Here is a 17,804-nt window from a genome sequence, read left to right as displayed (position 1 = left end):
CTCTAACTTTTATATGCTGTAGTGCCCTTTTTTCAAAATTTTTTTTTTTTTTTTTTTTTTATATAGATTAGATCAGGCAGGCAAAAGTTCCTCCACATCAGTGACCCTTGGCCGTCCTTGACCCTCTCGCCCGTCTACTGGTTGATCTTATTTGAACCATATATATAATCTTTATCTCACATACTAACAACTGCAGACTGGAAACTCCCCACAAGCCCTGCCATATTGGAGTCTAGCCGTCACAATCAACCCGCTCACATCCCTGTAAATATTAGGCCGGATTAACACGAAGGCCGTCATGCACTTATCCTTCCATCTTTTTGTTGAAACGTGCCTTAGGGTCCTACTACACAGAGCGGTTTTTAACGATAAACGATGCAAGCGAGATTGTTTATCGTTAACCTGAAATCGTTCATCATATTACACAGAAGGATAGCCGTTAGATACAATCGTTACTATGATCGTTTATTCCTTCTGATCCCAGGAAAACAATGAACAATGTGCAATTAACGATTAGTGAACAAATACGGAACTCGAGCGAACGAATGTGGCATTACAGCGAGCGATTAACAATCATTTTAGGATCAGATCTAAATCAACGACACATAAACGTTTCTTCGATTGTTTCCTGCAATTACACAGAACAATTATAGTTTAAATTCAAACGATATAACGATTTTTCGCACGATAGTCGTCCCGTGTAATTGTCATAGCACAGTACAGAGCTTTGGGCCGGGTTCACACTGCATTTTTGCAATCTGTTTTATGCATTTGTTTTGATCAGTTTTTCCATTGACTTCCATTATAAAAATCAAAACACATTCCTATTTAATTGAGATGTTTTATCTCTTTGACTTCAGTCGATGCTGATAGAGAATGACGAGTAGCAGCGTTCCCCTCTCACATAGGATGCCGCCCATCGCGGCTCAGGGCACTCACGCGGAATAAAGAGCTCAGGCCGCATTAGGACATTGCCTCTTCAGCCGCACATATAATCTGCTGCTTAACAAAACCCATTAAATTATAGGAATATGTTCCAAAGCAATCCATAAATGCATCCTAATTCTGACCATTGTTCCTCGCATGTGAAGAGGTTCTTGTATTCTGTAGTATAATAACTAGAGACAATTAGAATTTTATTATTAGCGGGATTGGGATTGTAATGTCAGACGACCTGTAAGCGTTATATTAGGAAGCTGTGATGATATGTGGGATCTTACGATTGGGAGCACGACAGGTGTTATGGAGGGTCCGACTCATCTCAGCAACTCTATCCTTTAAAATGGGAACGATCAGCAGGTTGGACCAATCTAACTTGCACATATCTCCTTATTGTGCACGGGCGCTGAGGATTCGCTGCCATTTCAGTGTGGTTTAATCCTTATGCTAATTATGTATTTTTGGGGGTCCTGTCCCCAGTGTACCAAAGTGCTAAGTAGCATAAGGATTGCTGACTGCACAGAGGCAGAGGATGAAGGTGAGAAACTCTTCTTCCTCCTCTGTACCCCGTGTGCTACAGGGAGGGTAGGGCTGGGCGAAATGGCCAAAAAATAAAATTTCAATATATTTATTTATTTATTTTTTTGGGGACAATTCTTTAAATCTCAATTTTTATTTATTATTTGCTAAATAAACATTTTTCTATTTGCAGCATCAAATACTATTTTAATGATGTTTGAGACCAGTGTATTGTGGAGGTATAGTGGATAAGGGGTGTAGTAGTACAGGTAAAGAAGAGGGGTGTATAGTAGTACAGGAATAGATGAAGGGTGTAGTAATACAGGAACAGATGAGGGGCAGGGACATAGCTAAGAGCATTGGGCCCCATGAAATCTTGAAAACTTGATAACTGGGGGGGAGGAGCGAGCATGGGGCAGACTGGGGGGGGGAAGCATGGGGCACACGGGGGGGGGGGGGGCAAGGGGCAAATCGATTTTCGGTTTAAAGAAAAAAAAAATCTTATCGACTCTCAAATTCTGGGCGAATTAATCAAATTAATTTAATCGCCCAGCCCTACAGGAAGGTATTGGCAGGTTAGATTCTTCTGATCGGTGCTTGTTTGCAGGACTTTTACCGTTTCAAAAAGTTTTATTGAAAGTTTTTCAAGATTTTTTTTTTTTTTTAACACAGAAATAAAGGTACATGCAAGGTCAGATGCTATGACAGATGCAATAATATAAACATAGTCACGAACGCAGGTAAATTAGAAGACAACATACATGTAAGGCACTGTGGCTAATGAGTAGGTAACCTAGGAAGTTGGGTGCATGAATAGAGACCATAACAAAACCGAGAGAACAGTGTCATGAGTGTGTGGCTGAACGTGCAGAGAGTCATTCTGGAGGAACCGTAAATCTCAATACGATGACAGCCCCGGTTATAGCCTCACTAATAGTAGTACAATGCTAGGTGGTAGTCTGCAGGGAATCGGCAAGGGGCCTAAAGCTATGCTAGCAGCAAGGGTGTGACAGAGGTAAAATCTCATAAGGAGCATGTAGATGGAGATATGGGCTAGGGAAAACGCACAAGCTAGGAAGCAACAAAGCGCTAACTAAAAGCACCAAAGAGAATGTGCTAGTAGGCAACAAGTTAAATGATAGCAAATCCGAGACAACCCACTCATGACAGGAACATCAAACAAAACCAAACACACATAAAACAAACACACAGGCGCCATAACAGCGCAGAACAGGACAGCTAACCCGTAGAGAATGAGTTAGCGGTATGGGGCACAAAGTCCAGTTGCAAACCGAGTGAGAAGAGGACAATACTGGAGTCCGTTGAGTCTATAAGTCTGTAATCACAGAGTGCGTAAAGGTCTCAATCAAGGGCTCCCCTTCCACGAGAGGATGATGTAAAAGCTCGCTGCAGGCTAGGCGAAATGTTCCAATTGTGCAATAGCTCCAGGCCTGTCTGTAGATCTCGGACCACAAAAGTTTCAGTCCCTTTGAAAACTGCCAGACATGCTGATGATCTCCACTTGTAGGAAATGGCGTTGCTACTTAGAGCAGTAGTAAATGGAGCCAACGAACGGCGCCAAGCAAGAGTGGTAGCTGACAGGTCAGAGTATACGGATATGGCCTCCTTCTCTCTGAGAAATCCATTATACAGGCGAGAAACTGCAAGTAGCGCCTGCTTCGTCTGTATATTGCGGAAGCGTACAACGGTGTCTCTAGGTGCTGCCATGGGTAAATGTCTGGGTTTGGGCACACGGCGCGCCCACTCAATAACAAGCTCATTGGGTGTACAGTCCGGCAATAGGTCAGTAATGAGGCTCTGGGTAAAAGTGGGAAGGTCCTGTGCTGGGACCTCCTCTGGGATACCCCGGATTTTGATATTGTGGGAGCTAGAGCGGTCGTCTATCTGCGCCAATTTGGTGCGCATTTGGCACACCACTACTGTTGCCTGAATGGAGTCTCTGATGGCCATAATGGTGCGTTCAAAACCAGCATTTATGCAATTAACTAGGGCCAAAAGTATGTCCTTTAGTAATGCAAATGTTAATGGAGCAGCAGAATCAGACAGTCCATGCAGATGTGTAATCAAAGCTTCATCAATAGCTGCTGCAGGGAAAGGAGAGGCTGGAGAACTTTGTCGGCTGCTAGACTGCGAATAAGAGTGATTGGAGACATTAACCTGCGAGGGCCCAGGAGCCAAAGGGACACCGGAGTCTGTCTGTGCTGTATTGCGGAGAGACTGTCCCTTCCTCCTGTGGCGTCTAGCGGAAGCCGGTGTATTAGGGGATAATCTCTGCCTGCAGTAATCGGGGTCGGGTTCACAGCCTCTCTTACCCGTAGCGTGAGAGCTCCTTGTCGGGTGATTCCCCGGATTGTACTGATGAGCGTCCCCCAGATTCATAGCAGTGTTGACTTGTGCAGCTGGAGAGGCCTGCCACGCCGCTCCAGCCACTGCAGTGTAAACGTCCCGGAGCGCAGCTGACAATGGGCCGGCGCCATCTTGTAGAGACGCTGGGGTAGGCATAGAGGACTGAAATCTTCTACGTGCTGCCGCTGTAGCCTTCCGAGATGTCAGTCATAGCTCTCGAGGTGCAGAAAAGCTGGCACAATCGGGTTGTAGAGAAGAACACGGGCTCCGAGGGCTGAATCAGTCGCTAGTACAGGTTAAAGCCGCTTGCAGGACTTTTACAAGGCTCGATGAATTGTCTAGTTGGGTGCATAACCGCACCTTAGGGCCCTATTACATGGGGATTAGCAATCAAAAAATTGTTATCATTTGCATTTAAATGATAATAGTTTAATGTAATTGAAGGCAACAATTAAACAACTAACGAGAAATCGTTAGTCCTGAAACCAAAAAAAAATCATTGTTGATCGTTGGCAGATTGTTCAGTGTAATAACATTCAGTCGTTCCCATAGGCTGTGTAGGTGTAATAGCTCTGAAATGAACGATCTGCCAGGACAGAACAACTGCAAGAACGATCACGAGTAACGATCATCGATGTAATTGGGTCGTTTTGAGATTCACTGTTAACCATTGAAAAATTGTTTCACCTAATAGGACCCTTACAAGTATTTACCCGTAGAAGTGCTATATGTAATTTTAACGTACAGCGACCAAATAACGGCTCCAGGTGATTGAGGATTTGTATAGGACTATTATGTCTTTATAGGATTTTTGCCCTTCCCCAACTTTGGATACTTGATGTGCCGGATGCAAAAGATCAAGCTTGTGACCTCCAGTGTTCTTATCGGAGACTGTTCCGGATCGACAGACATTTGTCAACCCAACCTTTAGGTAATGGGGCCCTTTTGCACTGATCCAAACAGGCAGAGTTGTGGTCCGGAATCCCGCCTGCCTCTCTGTCTCAGTGTAATTTCTCCGTTCGAAGAATTGACATGCCAGCTCTTTGAGCAGAGAGCGGAGGCGCGCGAGACATCACATTGAGACAGTGAAGCAGGCGGGAATTTGAGAAGAGTCCGTGGCGCGAGTTCCGCTTGAAATTTCTGCCTGTTTTGCTCAGTGTGAACAGGCTCATATACCGTGATCTGCATCCTGAACGCAAAGCTAGAATGTGTTTTCGGCATTCTGAGCTTAAATGCTCCCGAGCCTTTCCATTCTTACTCTTACAGTCAGGGCTGAGCGATCGAATTAATTCAATTAATTTGCCTAGATTTTGAGAATCGATTTCTTTGAAAATAGTAAATTTGATTTTCAAAGAAAAGAAAAAAAATGCCCTCTGACCTGCAGGGGGAGCAGTGGTGCTTTGCGCAAGCTGCTTCCCCTGCAGGTCAGAGCGGGACCGCATGTCCGCACCCAGAGAACCACAAAAGTGGGCCTTCCCGCCCCACCTATAAGATCACCGCCAGCCCGCACACGGAGGACCGCCACCCGCCCCCATCCACATGTAAGATCGCCTCCCACACGCACCCACAAAACGGGGAGCAGCTCCTCCAAGAACTGGAGGAATGTGAGGTATATATTATATATGATGTATATATATGATGTATATATATGAGGTATATATATGAGGTATATGATGTATATATTAGGTATAAAACTACTCTACTACTACTACTGCTCAACTTCTACCCCAATACTACTCCTAATACTGCTCTACTTCTACCCCAATACTGCTCTACTACTACCCCCAATACTGCTCCTAATACTGCTCTACTTCTACCCCAATACTACTCCTAATACTGCTCTACTTCTACCCCGATACTGCTCTACTACTACCCCCAATACTGCTCCTAATACTGCTCTACTACTACCCCTAATACTGCTCCTAATACTGCTCTACTACTACTACCCCCAATATTGTTCCCACTACTATTGCTACTATGACCTCCACTCCTGATACTACTACTACTCCCCTTATTTTCTATGCTTCTACTGTTTCTATATCCCTTATCCACTATGCCTCAACTACTACACCCATCATAATTGGCAATAAATAAATAAAAAAATCAAGATTTAATATCGAGAATTTTTTTTTTTTTTAAAGATTTTTTTTGCCCATATCACTCAGCCCTACTTGGAGTTTTATTTTCTGCCGAGTGTATGTCCCGTAAACGTTATTACATGGACACTAAACCTCGGAATTAAATGAGGGAGAAATTAATTAAGAAAACAGCACTTTGCCAGTCTACAAGATGCTGTGCTGGCCCGTGAAGCCGTCCCGGAGGATTCTGAGACTAGTAGTCCATCAGCCTCCTTGTTTTGCCTTTTGTAAGTGCCTTTTATGTGTGAATAAGAGCAGCGCTCGGTGCGCGGGGCTGTTTGGTCTTATTCTTGCAGGGTTTGCATGCTGGGGACTATTAATAAGACTGTTTTGATTACTTCCCGTCACCGCTGGAAAGATCCAGCATCTGAACACAATGTTCCCAGTCTTGTCTTTTAGCACCTTGACGTGTTGGCTGTTTTAGAAATATGTCTCCAGATGAGGAAGGGGCCTGCTGTTTGCCATTATTCTGAGGCCATTGCACATAATGGTGCGGCTATTCTTGTTGTTTCTCATTATGTGGAACGCTCTGTGGTCTTCCTTAATTGTAAAGTCCATTGTGTGTGGAGCTAGAGAACACCTCGCGTTTCCTGCCCTGTAGAGATGAAGGCCTGGGACACGGCTGGGTATTATAGTTCTTCTGTATGGCCGGGCCTCTGAATACATCGCCGCTGGTCACTATTGTACGGATCCTTAGCGTATACCTGTAGTATTGTAATACTGTCTCCTTCCCCTGTGACATTGTCTCTCTTCAGTGTAGAGAAGGGATGGGGAACCTTCAGCTCCAGCTATAGCAAAACTACAACTCCCATCATGTCTGGAGAGCTAAAGCTTTGGCTGTCCAGGCATGATGGGAGTTGTAGTTTTGCAGCAGCTGAAGGTTCCCCATCCCTGGTGTATATCATCGTGATTTCTATTCTAAAGTATTAAGGGTTTATGTTTTGTAGAGAGAATGATCTACAATCAGTTTCGATAGTTCTCTATCTTCATATAAAAAAATCTCCAGAACTCGATCTATGTGTAACTGTAATTTGCTGCTTTTTTACCATTTATATTGCCGATAAAGCAGGCGGGGGTATTTTAAAGGGGTACACCAGCAAAAAAAAAATTCGGATCAACTGATTTCAGAAAGTTATATAGATTTGGAATTTACTTCTATTTAAAAATCTCCAGTCTTCCCATACTTATCAGCTCCTGTATGTCCTGCAGGAAGTGGTGTATTCTTTCCAGTCTGACACAGTGCTCTCTGCTGCCACCTCTGTCCATGTCAGGACAGAGGTGGCAGCAGAGAGCACTGTGTCAGACTGGAAAGAATACACCACTTCCTGCAGGACATACATCTGCTGATAAGTACTGGAAGATTGGAGATTTTTAAATAGAAGTAAATTACAAATCTATATAACTTTCTGAAATCAGTTGATTTGAAAGAAAATGTTTCGCCAGAGTGCCCCTTTAAATAAAGTGCATCTTGTGACAGATACCAACAGTGCCTGGTTACTGTCAAAGCAAATGTAGTCTTCTTGCCTAGCCCCTTAGCTCGCATCCCATTACTCAGCATACCCCCCCATCACCCGACTGTCAACTTAAAGCATTAGGTTTGTCCATTTCAATCTACTTAGCAAAGGTAACCTTCAAAAATGACTCCGCAAATTGTGGATTAGATATCTAGGTTTGTTTAATTCCATATGTTTCCAAATAAGCAGAAGGAGCTAAACTACTTAGCACATAAATTAATGGGTGGTCTTCTTTATGTTTTTTTTTTTTTTTTTTAGAGGCGGCTTGGTGATGCGGCAAAAAAAGCGATCAGCAAACTGCAAGTGAGAACCATCAAAAAAGGAGACAAGGTAATAATGATTATTTATTATTATTATTATTATTATTATTATTATTATTATTTACTAACAATTGATTAACAAAAATACTACCAATATTTTCTTTTGAGATCATTGCATTCAGTGTATTTATTGCACATGCTAACCTGGCCGGCCTTGGATGTATTGATGTGGCATTCGCTGTAATCACTAAATGGTAATTTCTCTGGTGCTCAAATGACCAGACTGTAAACCGCTGGTTAATATTATCACTGGTGGCGTCACAGGGTTAATATCAATCTTGTCCGCTTCCCCCTTATAGCCCTTGAAGTGCATGTCCCATAGAATGCATATGTATAGTAACTAAAACTGTATCCGGCTACGTTAGTAAGGACTACAACTTAAAAAAAAAAAAAAAAAAAAAAAAAAAAAAAGGATCGAAATGGATCTCTTTTTTTAAAAAAAAAAAAAAATTACTTTTTCTTACACATTTTTCTGTATGCTAAAAGTAACCATTTTAAAAATGAATCCGTTAAACGGACTGCAAAAACTCAGCGTGAACCCAACTCCGATTTCTGAATTTTATCAGGACCGACTCCTGCTCCTTCATAAATGGCCGGTCATATTATACCAGGGGAGTTATCTATCACACCGGCTCAGCAGCTTCTCCCTAATGTCCTACATGATCCTGGGGCGACTTCTGAGGGAATAAAGGAATACTGTATATAAAGCAGCTTCTCCTGTGTGTGCAGTGGATGCAGCCAGTCTCCAGCCTCCATGTCCTGAACTACTTACAACTAGACTAGATGGAGCAGGTGATCTTTTTCCTGCTGACAATCTTCTATGTTTCTAACTAAATATTCACCATACTTAAAGAAACACTTCTAACAATGCCAGATACCTGTCATATAGAAGTCAGCCACAGTGATATACAGGGGGTCACACATAGTGATATAGAGAGAGGTCACACAGTCATATAGAAGGTCACTGTGGGGGCAGACACACACACACACACACCCTGCTGCAGCCATAGAACACTGAAGAAAAACACACAATCTTCTCCCAGAGAGAAAACACCACACTGAGGACAGAGGTTACAGCTACACTACGTATGTCTTCTCCTCCTCCTCCTCCTCCTCCTCTATATTACACAGGATATCTCCATATTACACTGCCGCTCATATACAGTCATCCAGCATCCAGGAAGAGACCAGCACAGATCTCCCCCCACACAATGGACTCTTCCAGCTCAGAAACAAACTGCCAAATAGTGACCGACAACTTTCCCCGACCACCCTTATGTAATCGGGCCAGTGTCCTATTACTGATATATTCCCCGACCACCCTTATGTAATAGAGCCAGTGTCCTATTACTGATATATTCCCCGACCACCCTTATCTAATAGGGCCAGTGTCCTATTACTGATATATTCCCCGACCGCCCTTATGTAATAGGGCCAGTGTCCTATTACTGATATATTCCCGACCACCCTTATGTAATAGGGCCAGTGTCCTATTACTGATATATTCCCCGACCACCCTTATCTAATAGGGCCAGTGTCCTATTAGAATGTTGCTCATAATCTATATTCATGAGCAAAACTTGTAAAATTCATATCAAGATTCAATTCTACATTTTTTTAAAGATTCCTTTTAAAGCTGGAGTCGGTACATTTTTTTTCAGACTCCAGCCAAAACTAGCTCCAACTCCGACTCCACAGCCCTGGTTGTCCCAGCCATTAGAAGTTATCAGGTCATTGGGGGGGGGGGGGGGGGGGGGGTCTGACTGCGGGGGCTTTCCACAGTCGGAGCAGCAGTCCCCCTTGCACACTACTGCTCCATTCATTTTCCACGAGAGCTGCTGCATCTTCAATGGCTTCCTAGAGAATGGACGGCTGGGTCCCAAGAGGTCTCAACAGTTGGAGACGTGAAGACAAGATTTTGGAAGCTGTCTGTGATTTTGTCAGACTGTTCCCACCGGGTTGAAGGCATATACTTGTCCAAAATGTCCTAATCTAATGGCGCATTAAAGGTCATAGGCCGGTCCCTAAATTAAAACCTTATCACATGACCTCTCCACCACAAAACCATACAGTTGGCACCATGCAGTTTGATAGGTACCACTTAGTGAAGTCTAAACACTTCCACTTTTTAAGTTATTGCAAGTAGAATTATAAAAGTAGTAGTAATAGCAACAACCTGAAAATATCCCTGTTTCTATAGCATCAACATACGGTATACCGCAGTACCTGAAGAGCCGGGCAGGCGGTACACTTACATGTGGTAAAAAGTAATGAGCACAAATGAACGTCCATAACCAATGAGAGCGAAGTAGAACTAACTTGTTCTGGTTTTTATCTTTTATTTCTTTAGTGTTTTTCTTAGTGAGAGACGCTCCTGGGTTCTGTCACCTCTCCATATGGATAATCCGGAAGAGCAGCTCATTTACCAAACCCGTCTAATTGTCGCTGTCTTTGTTACAGGAGACGGAGCCGGACTTTGATAACTGCGCCGTCTGTATTGAAGGCTATAAACCTAATGATGTTGTCCGGATCTTGCCGTGTCGGTGAGTTGATACGTTGCTGGCGCAGCGTATATCATCGTGTGCCAAGGCCTGACATATCTTATGAGATGAGGCAGGGCAGACTTTGTAAGTGTTAAAATAAGATTTCCGTTTTCTTTGATAAGTATATCCAGCGGGTCGGCTGCCCAACGTCATGGAAACAATAGCAATACGAATTAGGGGGGAAAAAGAAAAACTTAGTTACAGCTAAATTACATTAAAATTTTTATCTATTAGTATCTTATTTTTTTTTTATAATTTTATATTTTTGACTTGCATTTACTTTTAAGGGCAGGAAATATAATGGTTAAGTATGTGCATTGCTGCTATTTTATATCTATGGGTATGATCACACCAGTGTAGTGTCCTGTCTGCTTATATACTAGGAAAACTTCCTGGGGGATTCATCTCCATCTAGTTAGACTCTAGTCTGAGTGAAAAAGGTTTAGGACTAGGGCTGCCGGACATTAAGGGGCAGATTTATCAAACATGATGTAAAGTGAGACTGGCTCAGTTGCCCCCGGCAACCAATCAGATTCCACCTTTTAATTTTCCAACGAGTCTGTAAGGAATGAAAAGTGGAATCTGATTGGTTGCTAGGGGCAACTGGGCCAGTGTCACTTTACACCGTGTTCGATAAATCTCCCCCTAAGATTTGAGGTCGGGGATACTCCCAAAAAATACTGCGGCCTGTACAGTGCATACAAACAGAAGCAAGTGAAATGGTCGATCTCAGCAGACGGCGCTGCCCAATAAAACTCCAAACTAAAACCAGCGTAATGCTATAGAAGCTAAGGTTTTATTTAAACATTAAAGGGGAACTATGAGAAGGTTAGACGAAAGTTCTCTGCTGAAATGTCTCTATTGCACAGGAGACGCCGAGGGGGAGGGTATGTGTCCTACATGTTGTAGCATGTATTGTTCTGGTGCAGTATGTATCGTTTGGTGGCATTCCAGACTTGATTGATGGATTGCCTGCTCAGCCAATCAGTGACTAGAGCAGTGTCCCACCCTAGTCACTAACTGGCTGACCATACAATCCATCAGCTGGGCCATGACGTCACTGGAAAAAAAGATCCAAGAGTCAGGTGGGAGTCTCGGAGCAGTAAGGCAGTGCGGGTGGAGGCACAGGGAGGGGTAAGTAGAGCTTGTTTATTATGTTCCTCCCACCTGCACCTGTTAGGAGTGCTGCCTGCCCCCATAGCGCCTATCTGGCCCACCCGCTTCCTTTAGAAAAGGGTGGGCCAGCGGGGGTGGATTATCGCTATGGGGACAAGCAGTGCTCCTAAGGGCCCTATTCCACTGGCTGATGGGGCCCCTATCAATAATGTAAAAGAGCCCTGATCTGCTAGATTGGGCCTATTACACAGCCCAATAATCGTTGGAGACGACCCGCAACATGTTTAGGTAAAGCATGGTGCTTGTGAAATCGTTGGTCGCCCGCCACGCAGCAATGTGCGGTCGGTGCCCCATGATTTTAGGTTTGAACCTAAATAAACGATCAGCCGATGACACGATCGACTGATCGTTGTTTCTGTTCCACGGAGCGGTAATCTGCCAATTCGGCCAATTATCGCTCCGTGGAATAGGCCCCTTACTGTCTCACCGGACCGTGGAGCAAAAGATTTACAGCAATGGCACCACGGAGGAAGGTACATCTCCTGTACAATAGGGACATATCAGCAGGTTAGATTCGTTGACCCCGCTCAACAGTTAAATACGTTTTCTGACCGGGACAACCCCTATAAACATTACACACCGTTATTTAGTGAGATTACTACACCAGGCTAATTGTCTGGGCTGTGTGCGGCCTGCACTGGGCTCATTGCTGTTCTGTACAGATTTGCCTGGGATCGCAGGCCGAGTATATACAGTAAGTAATTGTATGCAGCCACTCCAATGCCACGGAGGTTTACAATGTCTCCACACCCAGACTGTAAATGTGGCTGCTTACACTGAGCTCCCTATAGATGATACGTCTGCTTCTCATTTTCAAGTTATGCGGCGGGAGTGGGGGGAGGGGGAGGCTTAGAGGGGAAGTAGCTGAATGAATTATGTGTTTGTATCCCCTCCTAGCTAAAAATACTGCCAGCAGTTCAGGGCTTCGTGTTAGAACACAGCAAATGAATGGGGCTTAAAAGTGATTTAGTTTCAGTGCAATAATATAAAAAATACGGCTTTCCATAAAAATCGAAATCCTGGAGATTTTTCAGCCCAACAAGATGTACGGAGTTTAGATTCTTATTAATATCAAGATAATTGGTAACAGAGAAACATTTCATCTTCTGAACAAGAATATAACGTGGATAGTAAATGTGGGCAGAATCTGGTGCAAGGTGTAAACACGACTCCCAGAGATTCTATGGCTTGGACAGATTTACAGTACTATAGAATTTAGTATCAGCAGCTTGACCTTAAAGGGGTACTCCGGCGAAAATCTTTTTCTTTCAAATCTACTGGTTTCAGAATGTTATATAGATTTGTAATTTACTTCTTTTTAAAAATCTCCAGTCTTCCAGTACTTATCAGCTGCTGTATGTCCTGCAGGAAGTGGTGTATTCTCTCCAGTCTGACACAGTGCTCTCTGGTGGTACATTTGTAGTTTTGTAACCGCTGGAGGGCCTGAGTTTGACGCCCATCTTCCAGCAGATCCATACATTGCAATGTCCACAAGAGCCGACCCTCAGCTACACATCTGTTGCTCGTATAATACTGTAGTATGACCTCATTGTCTAATGAAAGCCATCCTGCAGGCTAATATACACCCCACCTCGTGGAAATGTTGGCCGGCTCGGATCGGAGACATTACAATGAATCTGCTTGGAATGTTGGCGATGTCTTATAGGCTGCGGATACGATACATGGACGTGTAGTTGCTGGGAATGGAGAGTTTGCTCAGCTGCTTCTTGTCCATGGAAGCCCCACATAGTGTATAAATGGGAAACAGACGTCTCCGAGGGGAGCTCACTGTAACCAGCAGCAGCAGACACATTTACAGTGTGGGTGTGGAGATACTGTATGATGTAAGCCCCTTCTGTACATACGTAGGATACGGTTCTTAGATGCTGTCTCTGCAGCACAACTACTAGTTTTAGAGAGATGATGACTAGCAAGGTTAAAGGGGAATTCCGCTCAAACATAACTTTTGATATGTTTCTGCCCATGGTGAGACTAGCAATTCCTTCCATACTTGTTATTATCTATTCAGTCTCCTTCCCCCAGTTCTCAGCTGCTGCTTTCTGCTGAAGACACACAAATCTGTGTGTGAGCTTTTCTCTGTCTCCCCCTCCCTTCTGAGACAGCTGATGTTAACAAGTCCCTGACTGGCTTCATCTGCAACATTGTAGCTTTTGTGTAATGCTGGGGGGGTTATTCTGAGGTCACGTTGCTGATGATGTCATTGTGATTAAAGGGGAAGTCCTTGTAAAGCTTTTTAACAAGTGCTGGGCAGAATAAAAGAAATAACATGCTCATACCTCCCCAGCTCCAGCGCTGGTGGCCGCATACGGCCACTCCAATCCCCAAGGCTTCACTTCCTGGATAACATAGTGATGTCACTTCCTGGATGACCTGGTGATGTCACACCCCAACTTCCAGAGCTGTGCGGGCTGTGACTGCTGGAGAGGATGATGGCAGAGGACACTGAGGGACACAGGGCACTGGAGGGACACTGAGCATCCCTCTTCCTTCATCCTCTCCAGCAGCCACAGCCCGCACAGCTCTGGGAGTCGGGTCGTGACATCACCATGTTATCCAGGAAGTGACATCACCATGTTATCCAGGAAGTGACATCACCATGTTATCCAGGAAGTGACATCACCATGTTATCCAGGAAGTGACATCACCATGTTATCCAGGAAGTGACATCACCATGTTATCCAGGAAGTGAAGCCTTGATGCAGTAGTAAGTGCAGGAAAAAAGCACTTTATAAGCATTTTCCATAATAAGTGTATATTGGGGATTTGTATAACTTTTGGGGGCCATACAATACTTTAATAAAAATTTTACTGGACTTCTCCTGTAAACTGTAAGGAAAACCAACCGTATCTATAAAATGCTGACGGATATCTCTTATAAACAAGGGATCGGTCAATGTGAAGGTTACATCACAGTAATGGGGACCTAGGTTCTTGTCCCGAAGCTGCCCTCCTAGCCTTCTGCTTATTTGGTGTTTTTTACTGTCATAAATTGCTGTAGAGACCTTTACAGTTTAGCAGTATTAGTGACCGTCTATATCAGTGATTTTCAACCAGTGTGCCGTGGCACATTAGTGTGCCGCGACACATGGTCGGGTGTGCCGCGGGGAAAGTTCCCCAAACTATGGTGCCCCTGTGAAACAGGAGAAAACAATGGGGGAGAGAAACCTGGGGATGGGGGAGAAGCAGGGGGGAGAGAAGCACAGGAGAGAAGCAGGGGAGAGAAGCACAGGAGAGAAGCATGGGGGAGAAGTATGGTGGAGAGAAGCACAGGAGAGAAGCACAGGAGAGAAGCAGGGGGGAGAAGTATGGTGGGGAGAAGCACGGTGGGGAGAAGAAAACAGGCCCAGGTTTCACACTGAGCAAGTATAAATACATTTAGAATCTATATTATTAACTATATGTATAATATGTACTGTTTTAGTGTCATTTTGTGCCATTTTGGTTAGTGGTGTGCCCTGGGAATTTTTAAGTATAAAAAGTGTGCCGCGGCTCAAAAAAGGTTGAAAATTACTGGTCTATATAACATTGTTTTGTACTGCAGTCGTGTCATAATTTACAATCTGTTCTTTTTTTTATTATTTTTTTTATTTCATTTAGACATTTGTTCCATAAATCCTGCGTGGACCCCTGGTTATTAGATCACCGCACGTGTCCAATGTGTAAAATGAATATTCTCAAAGCTCTGGGTATACCGGTAAGACTGGAGGACATGAGGGACATATTGGTTGCCACACATTTTATTGAATTTATTGTTCTTTTATTTAAAAAAAAAAAAATTCTAATCATAGAGAGTGCCATTAAATATATGGCCAAATCCAAATTGTGTACTATAATGCTTTTCATTATGTATTATGCATTTTGTGTTTTGCCTCTACTGTTAGACCTCACCTGGGAGAATACTGTGTTAGTGCTAGCATGACATAACCTATATAGTAAGTAACAGAGCGAGCGCAGGCTATGCAGCACAATGAAGCTGTGTTAGACGTCTCCATTGTGTAACCCAACTCTGTAACCCCAAGGCCTAAGCATGTGATTGATCGGGCGCTGAGCAGATACGTAACCGTTTCATAACTAACATTTAGAGGGAGGTTGTTATTTATTTGATACATTTATTTTGTTCATGACCTCTTATGCAACACTGTCCAAACATTGTTGTCACCCACTGCCCCTAGTGGGGCTCACAATTTAAAGGGGTACTCCGGGCTGGGGTTATTTTTATTGTACGGCTGGGGAGTGGGTGGATATGGACGTCGCTGGTCACTTACCTTCCCGATTCCAGCTTCGGGTCCCGGATCGCACCACCTCGTTCTTCCGCCCTGCAGCCGCTTCCTGGTCTGAGCTTCAGCTTGAGACGTGACTCTCAAGGCAGCTCAGCCATTCAGAGGCCGAGGCGGGACCCCACTACGACCGCTAAATGGCTGAGCTGCCACGTCACGTCTCAAGCCGCAGCTCAGACCAGGAAGCGGCAGCGGGACAGGAGAACGGGGCGGCGAGATCCGGGACCCGGCGCTGGAACTGGGGAGGTAAGAGACTGGCGGCTTCTATTTCCACCCCTTCCCCGGCCATACCATAAAAATAACCCCCTCCTGGAGTACCTCTTTAAGGCTATGTTCACATTCTGTATAAGCAACGGCCGCTGTTTGACATGTTTGCCATATTGGCTAGAGGAATATCATTTTATTTGCATTGTAAACATATTTGGTTGTACTTGCATACCAGTTAACCTTTGAACTCACTGCAATGTATGGCTAGCAGAACGGCCATAATTGTGTGACCAGAGCAGAACAGCCGTTCTTGCCTTAAAATAATGCCCTGCATTGAACTCTATGGGAACAACGGCTCCTGTTCACACACTGTATTGAACAACGGCTGTTGTTCTCACTCTAGCGTCTGGGAATAATTGACATGTCAATTATTTCCGTGGCTGTACCGTACAACGGCCGTTCCCATAGAGTTCAATACAGTTCATTATTTTAGGACCGGAATGGCCATTGTTTTAATTGCCAACAATGGCTTTTCTTGTTTTAAAGAAATACACTGTGTAAACATAGCCTTATAGTACTGGGGGCCCATAGCCACACCAGGGCACTACTACACTGGGGATTCCTGGCCACACCAGGGCACTACTACACTGGGGATTCCTGGCCACACCAGGGCACTACTACACTGGGGATTCCTGGCCATACCAGGGCACTACTACTACTACTACTACTACTACTACTACTTAGAAGTCTCTCTTCTTTCTCCAGCCTCTAGCATGTTAAAGTCTCCTCTGCGAGTGTCTATAAAGCACCTATAATTTAACAGACTGTGATTTTTGGTGTTTGCACTTCATACCCCAATACACCCCAATGGAATATAAATTGGTGTTTTCCCCGCACAGTTATATATCTACCTCTATATGACCTTATCTTTCTGTGACTGTTTTCTTACCTACATATTTAGTCTTCTTGCTGGTTGTCACTTCAGGAATGTGTACAACTTGTATTGTGCAAAATTAACTAATAAAAGGTATTTTGGTATTTCCTAAAATGAATGAAATATTATACGATATGCTAAACTATTTTTTCATATAATTTTTCTAACAGCCAAATGCAGATTGCTTGGATGACATCACTCCAGACTTCGATGGTTCAGTAGGAGCGCCAACCAATCAAATCACAGGAGCCAGCGACGTCACAGTGAACGAGAGTTCAGTAGGCGCTGACCCCGCGGTCCGTACTGTAGGTGTTTTACAGATCATCCAAGATGCTGATGTACTTCAACAGGTCGGAGAGATCAGCTATACTGCAAGCAGTGAGTACGCTCTTTTCTAATACATAGATTTAACCAGGGCAAAAGCTTTATTACCCAGGTTCTTAGGGTGACAAGTGATATCTGACCCTTTAATATGGTATATGCTGATAAACTTGTTCTTTTATTGTAATCTGTTTGTTTTGTTGTTTTTTTTCTTTAATTTTTTTTTTATTTCACCATTTGTACATTATTATGGGGGCTGCTATATTGCCAGGGCTGACTTGCTTTACAGCAAGACTCATGGACATAGATGACATGAAACAAACATTGTCCCCTTGAGATGAATGTGAAACACTGAGCGTGCTCTGTGACCTGTGAAGAGGTCATTCCCCAGGGAGCTGCTATTGTCTCTTCTATCTACTGGTGTCACATGATGCTGCAATGCTGGACAGATCACTTTACAGCAGCCTCCTCTTATCACCACAGACACAACAGGAAGTCTCAGCTTAGTTTTAGCCCCAGTGGTGAGAA

General features: G+C 43.9%; 1 protein-coding gene across 1 annotated transcript in view; it reads left to right on the top strand.

The window, feature by feature from the left end:
• The window catches only part of RNF150 (ring finger protein 150), a 78,205-nt gene that overhangs the window by 45,049 nt on the left and 15,352 nt on the right, over positions 1 to 17,804 (top strand). The window contains exons 3-6 of the mRNA XM_069978638.1: positions 7,736 to 7,807; positions 10,258 to 10,340; positions 15,135 to 15,231; positions 17,126 to 17,333. Coding sequence (XP_069834739.1) covers positions 7,736 to 7,807; positions 10,258 to 10,340; positions 15,135 to 15,231; positions 17,126 to 17,333 — 460 coding nt within the window. The remainder of the gene's footprint in view (positions 1 to 7,735; positions 7,808 to 10,257; positions 10,341 to 15,134; positions 15,232 to 17,125; positions 17,334 to 17,804) is intronic.

Source organism: Dendropsophus ebraccatus, chromosome 7 (genome assembly GCF_027789765.1).
Source record: "Dendropsophus ebraccatus isolate aDenEbr1 chromosome 7, aDenEbr1.pat, whole genome shotgun sequence".
Lineage (NCBI taxonomy): Eukaryota > Metazoa > Chordata > Amphibia > Anura > Hylidae > Dendropsophus > Dendropsophus ebraccatus.
The sequence above is the reverse complement of the archived record's forward strand: the minus strand, read 5'-3'. Positions and strand labels throughout refer to the sequence as shown.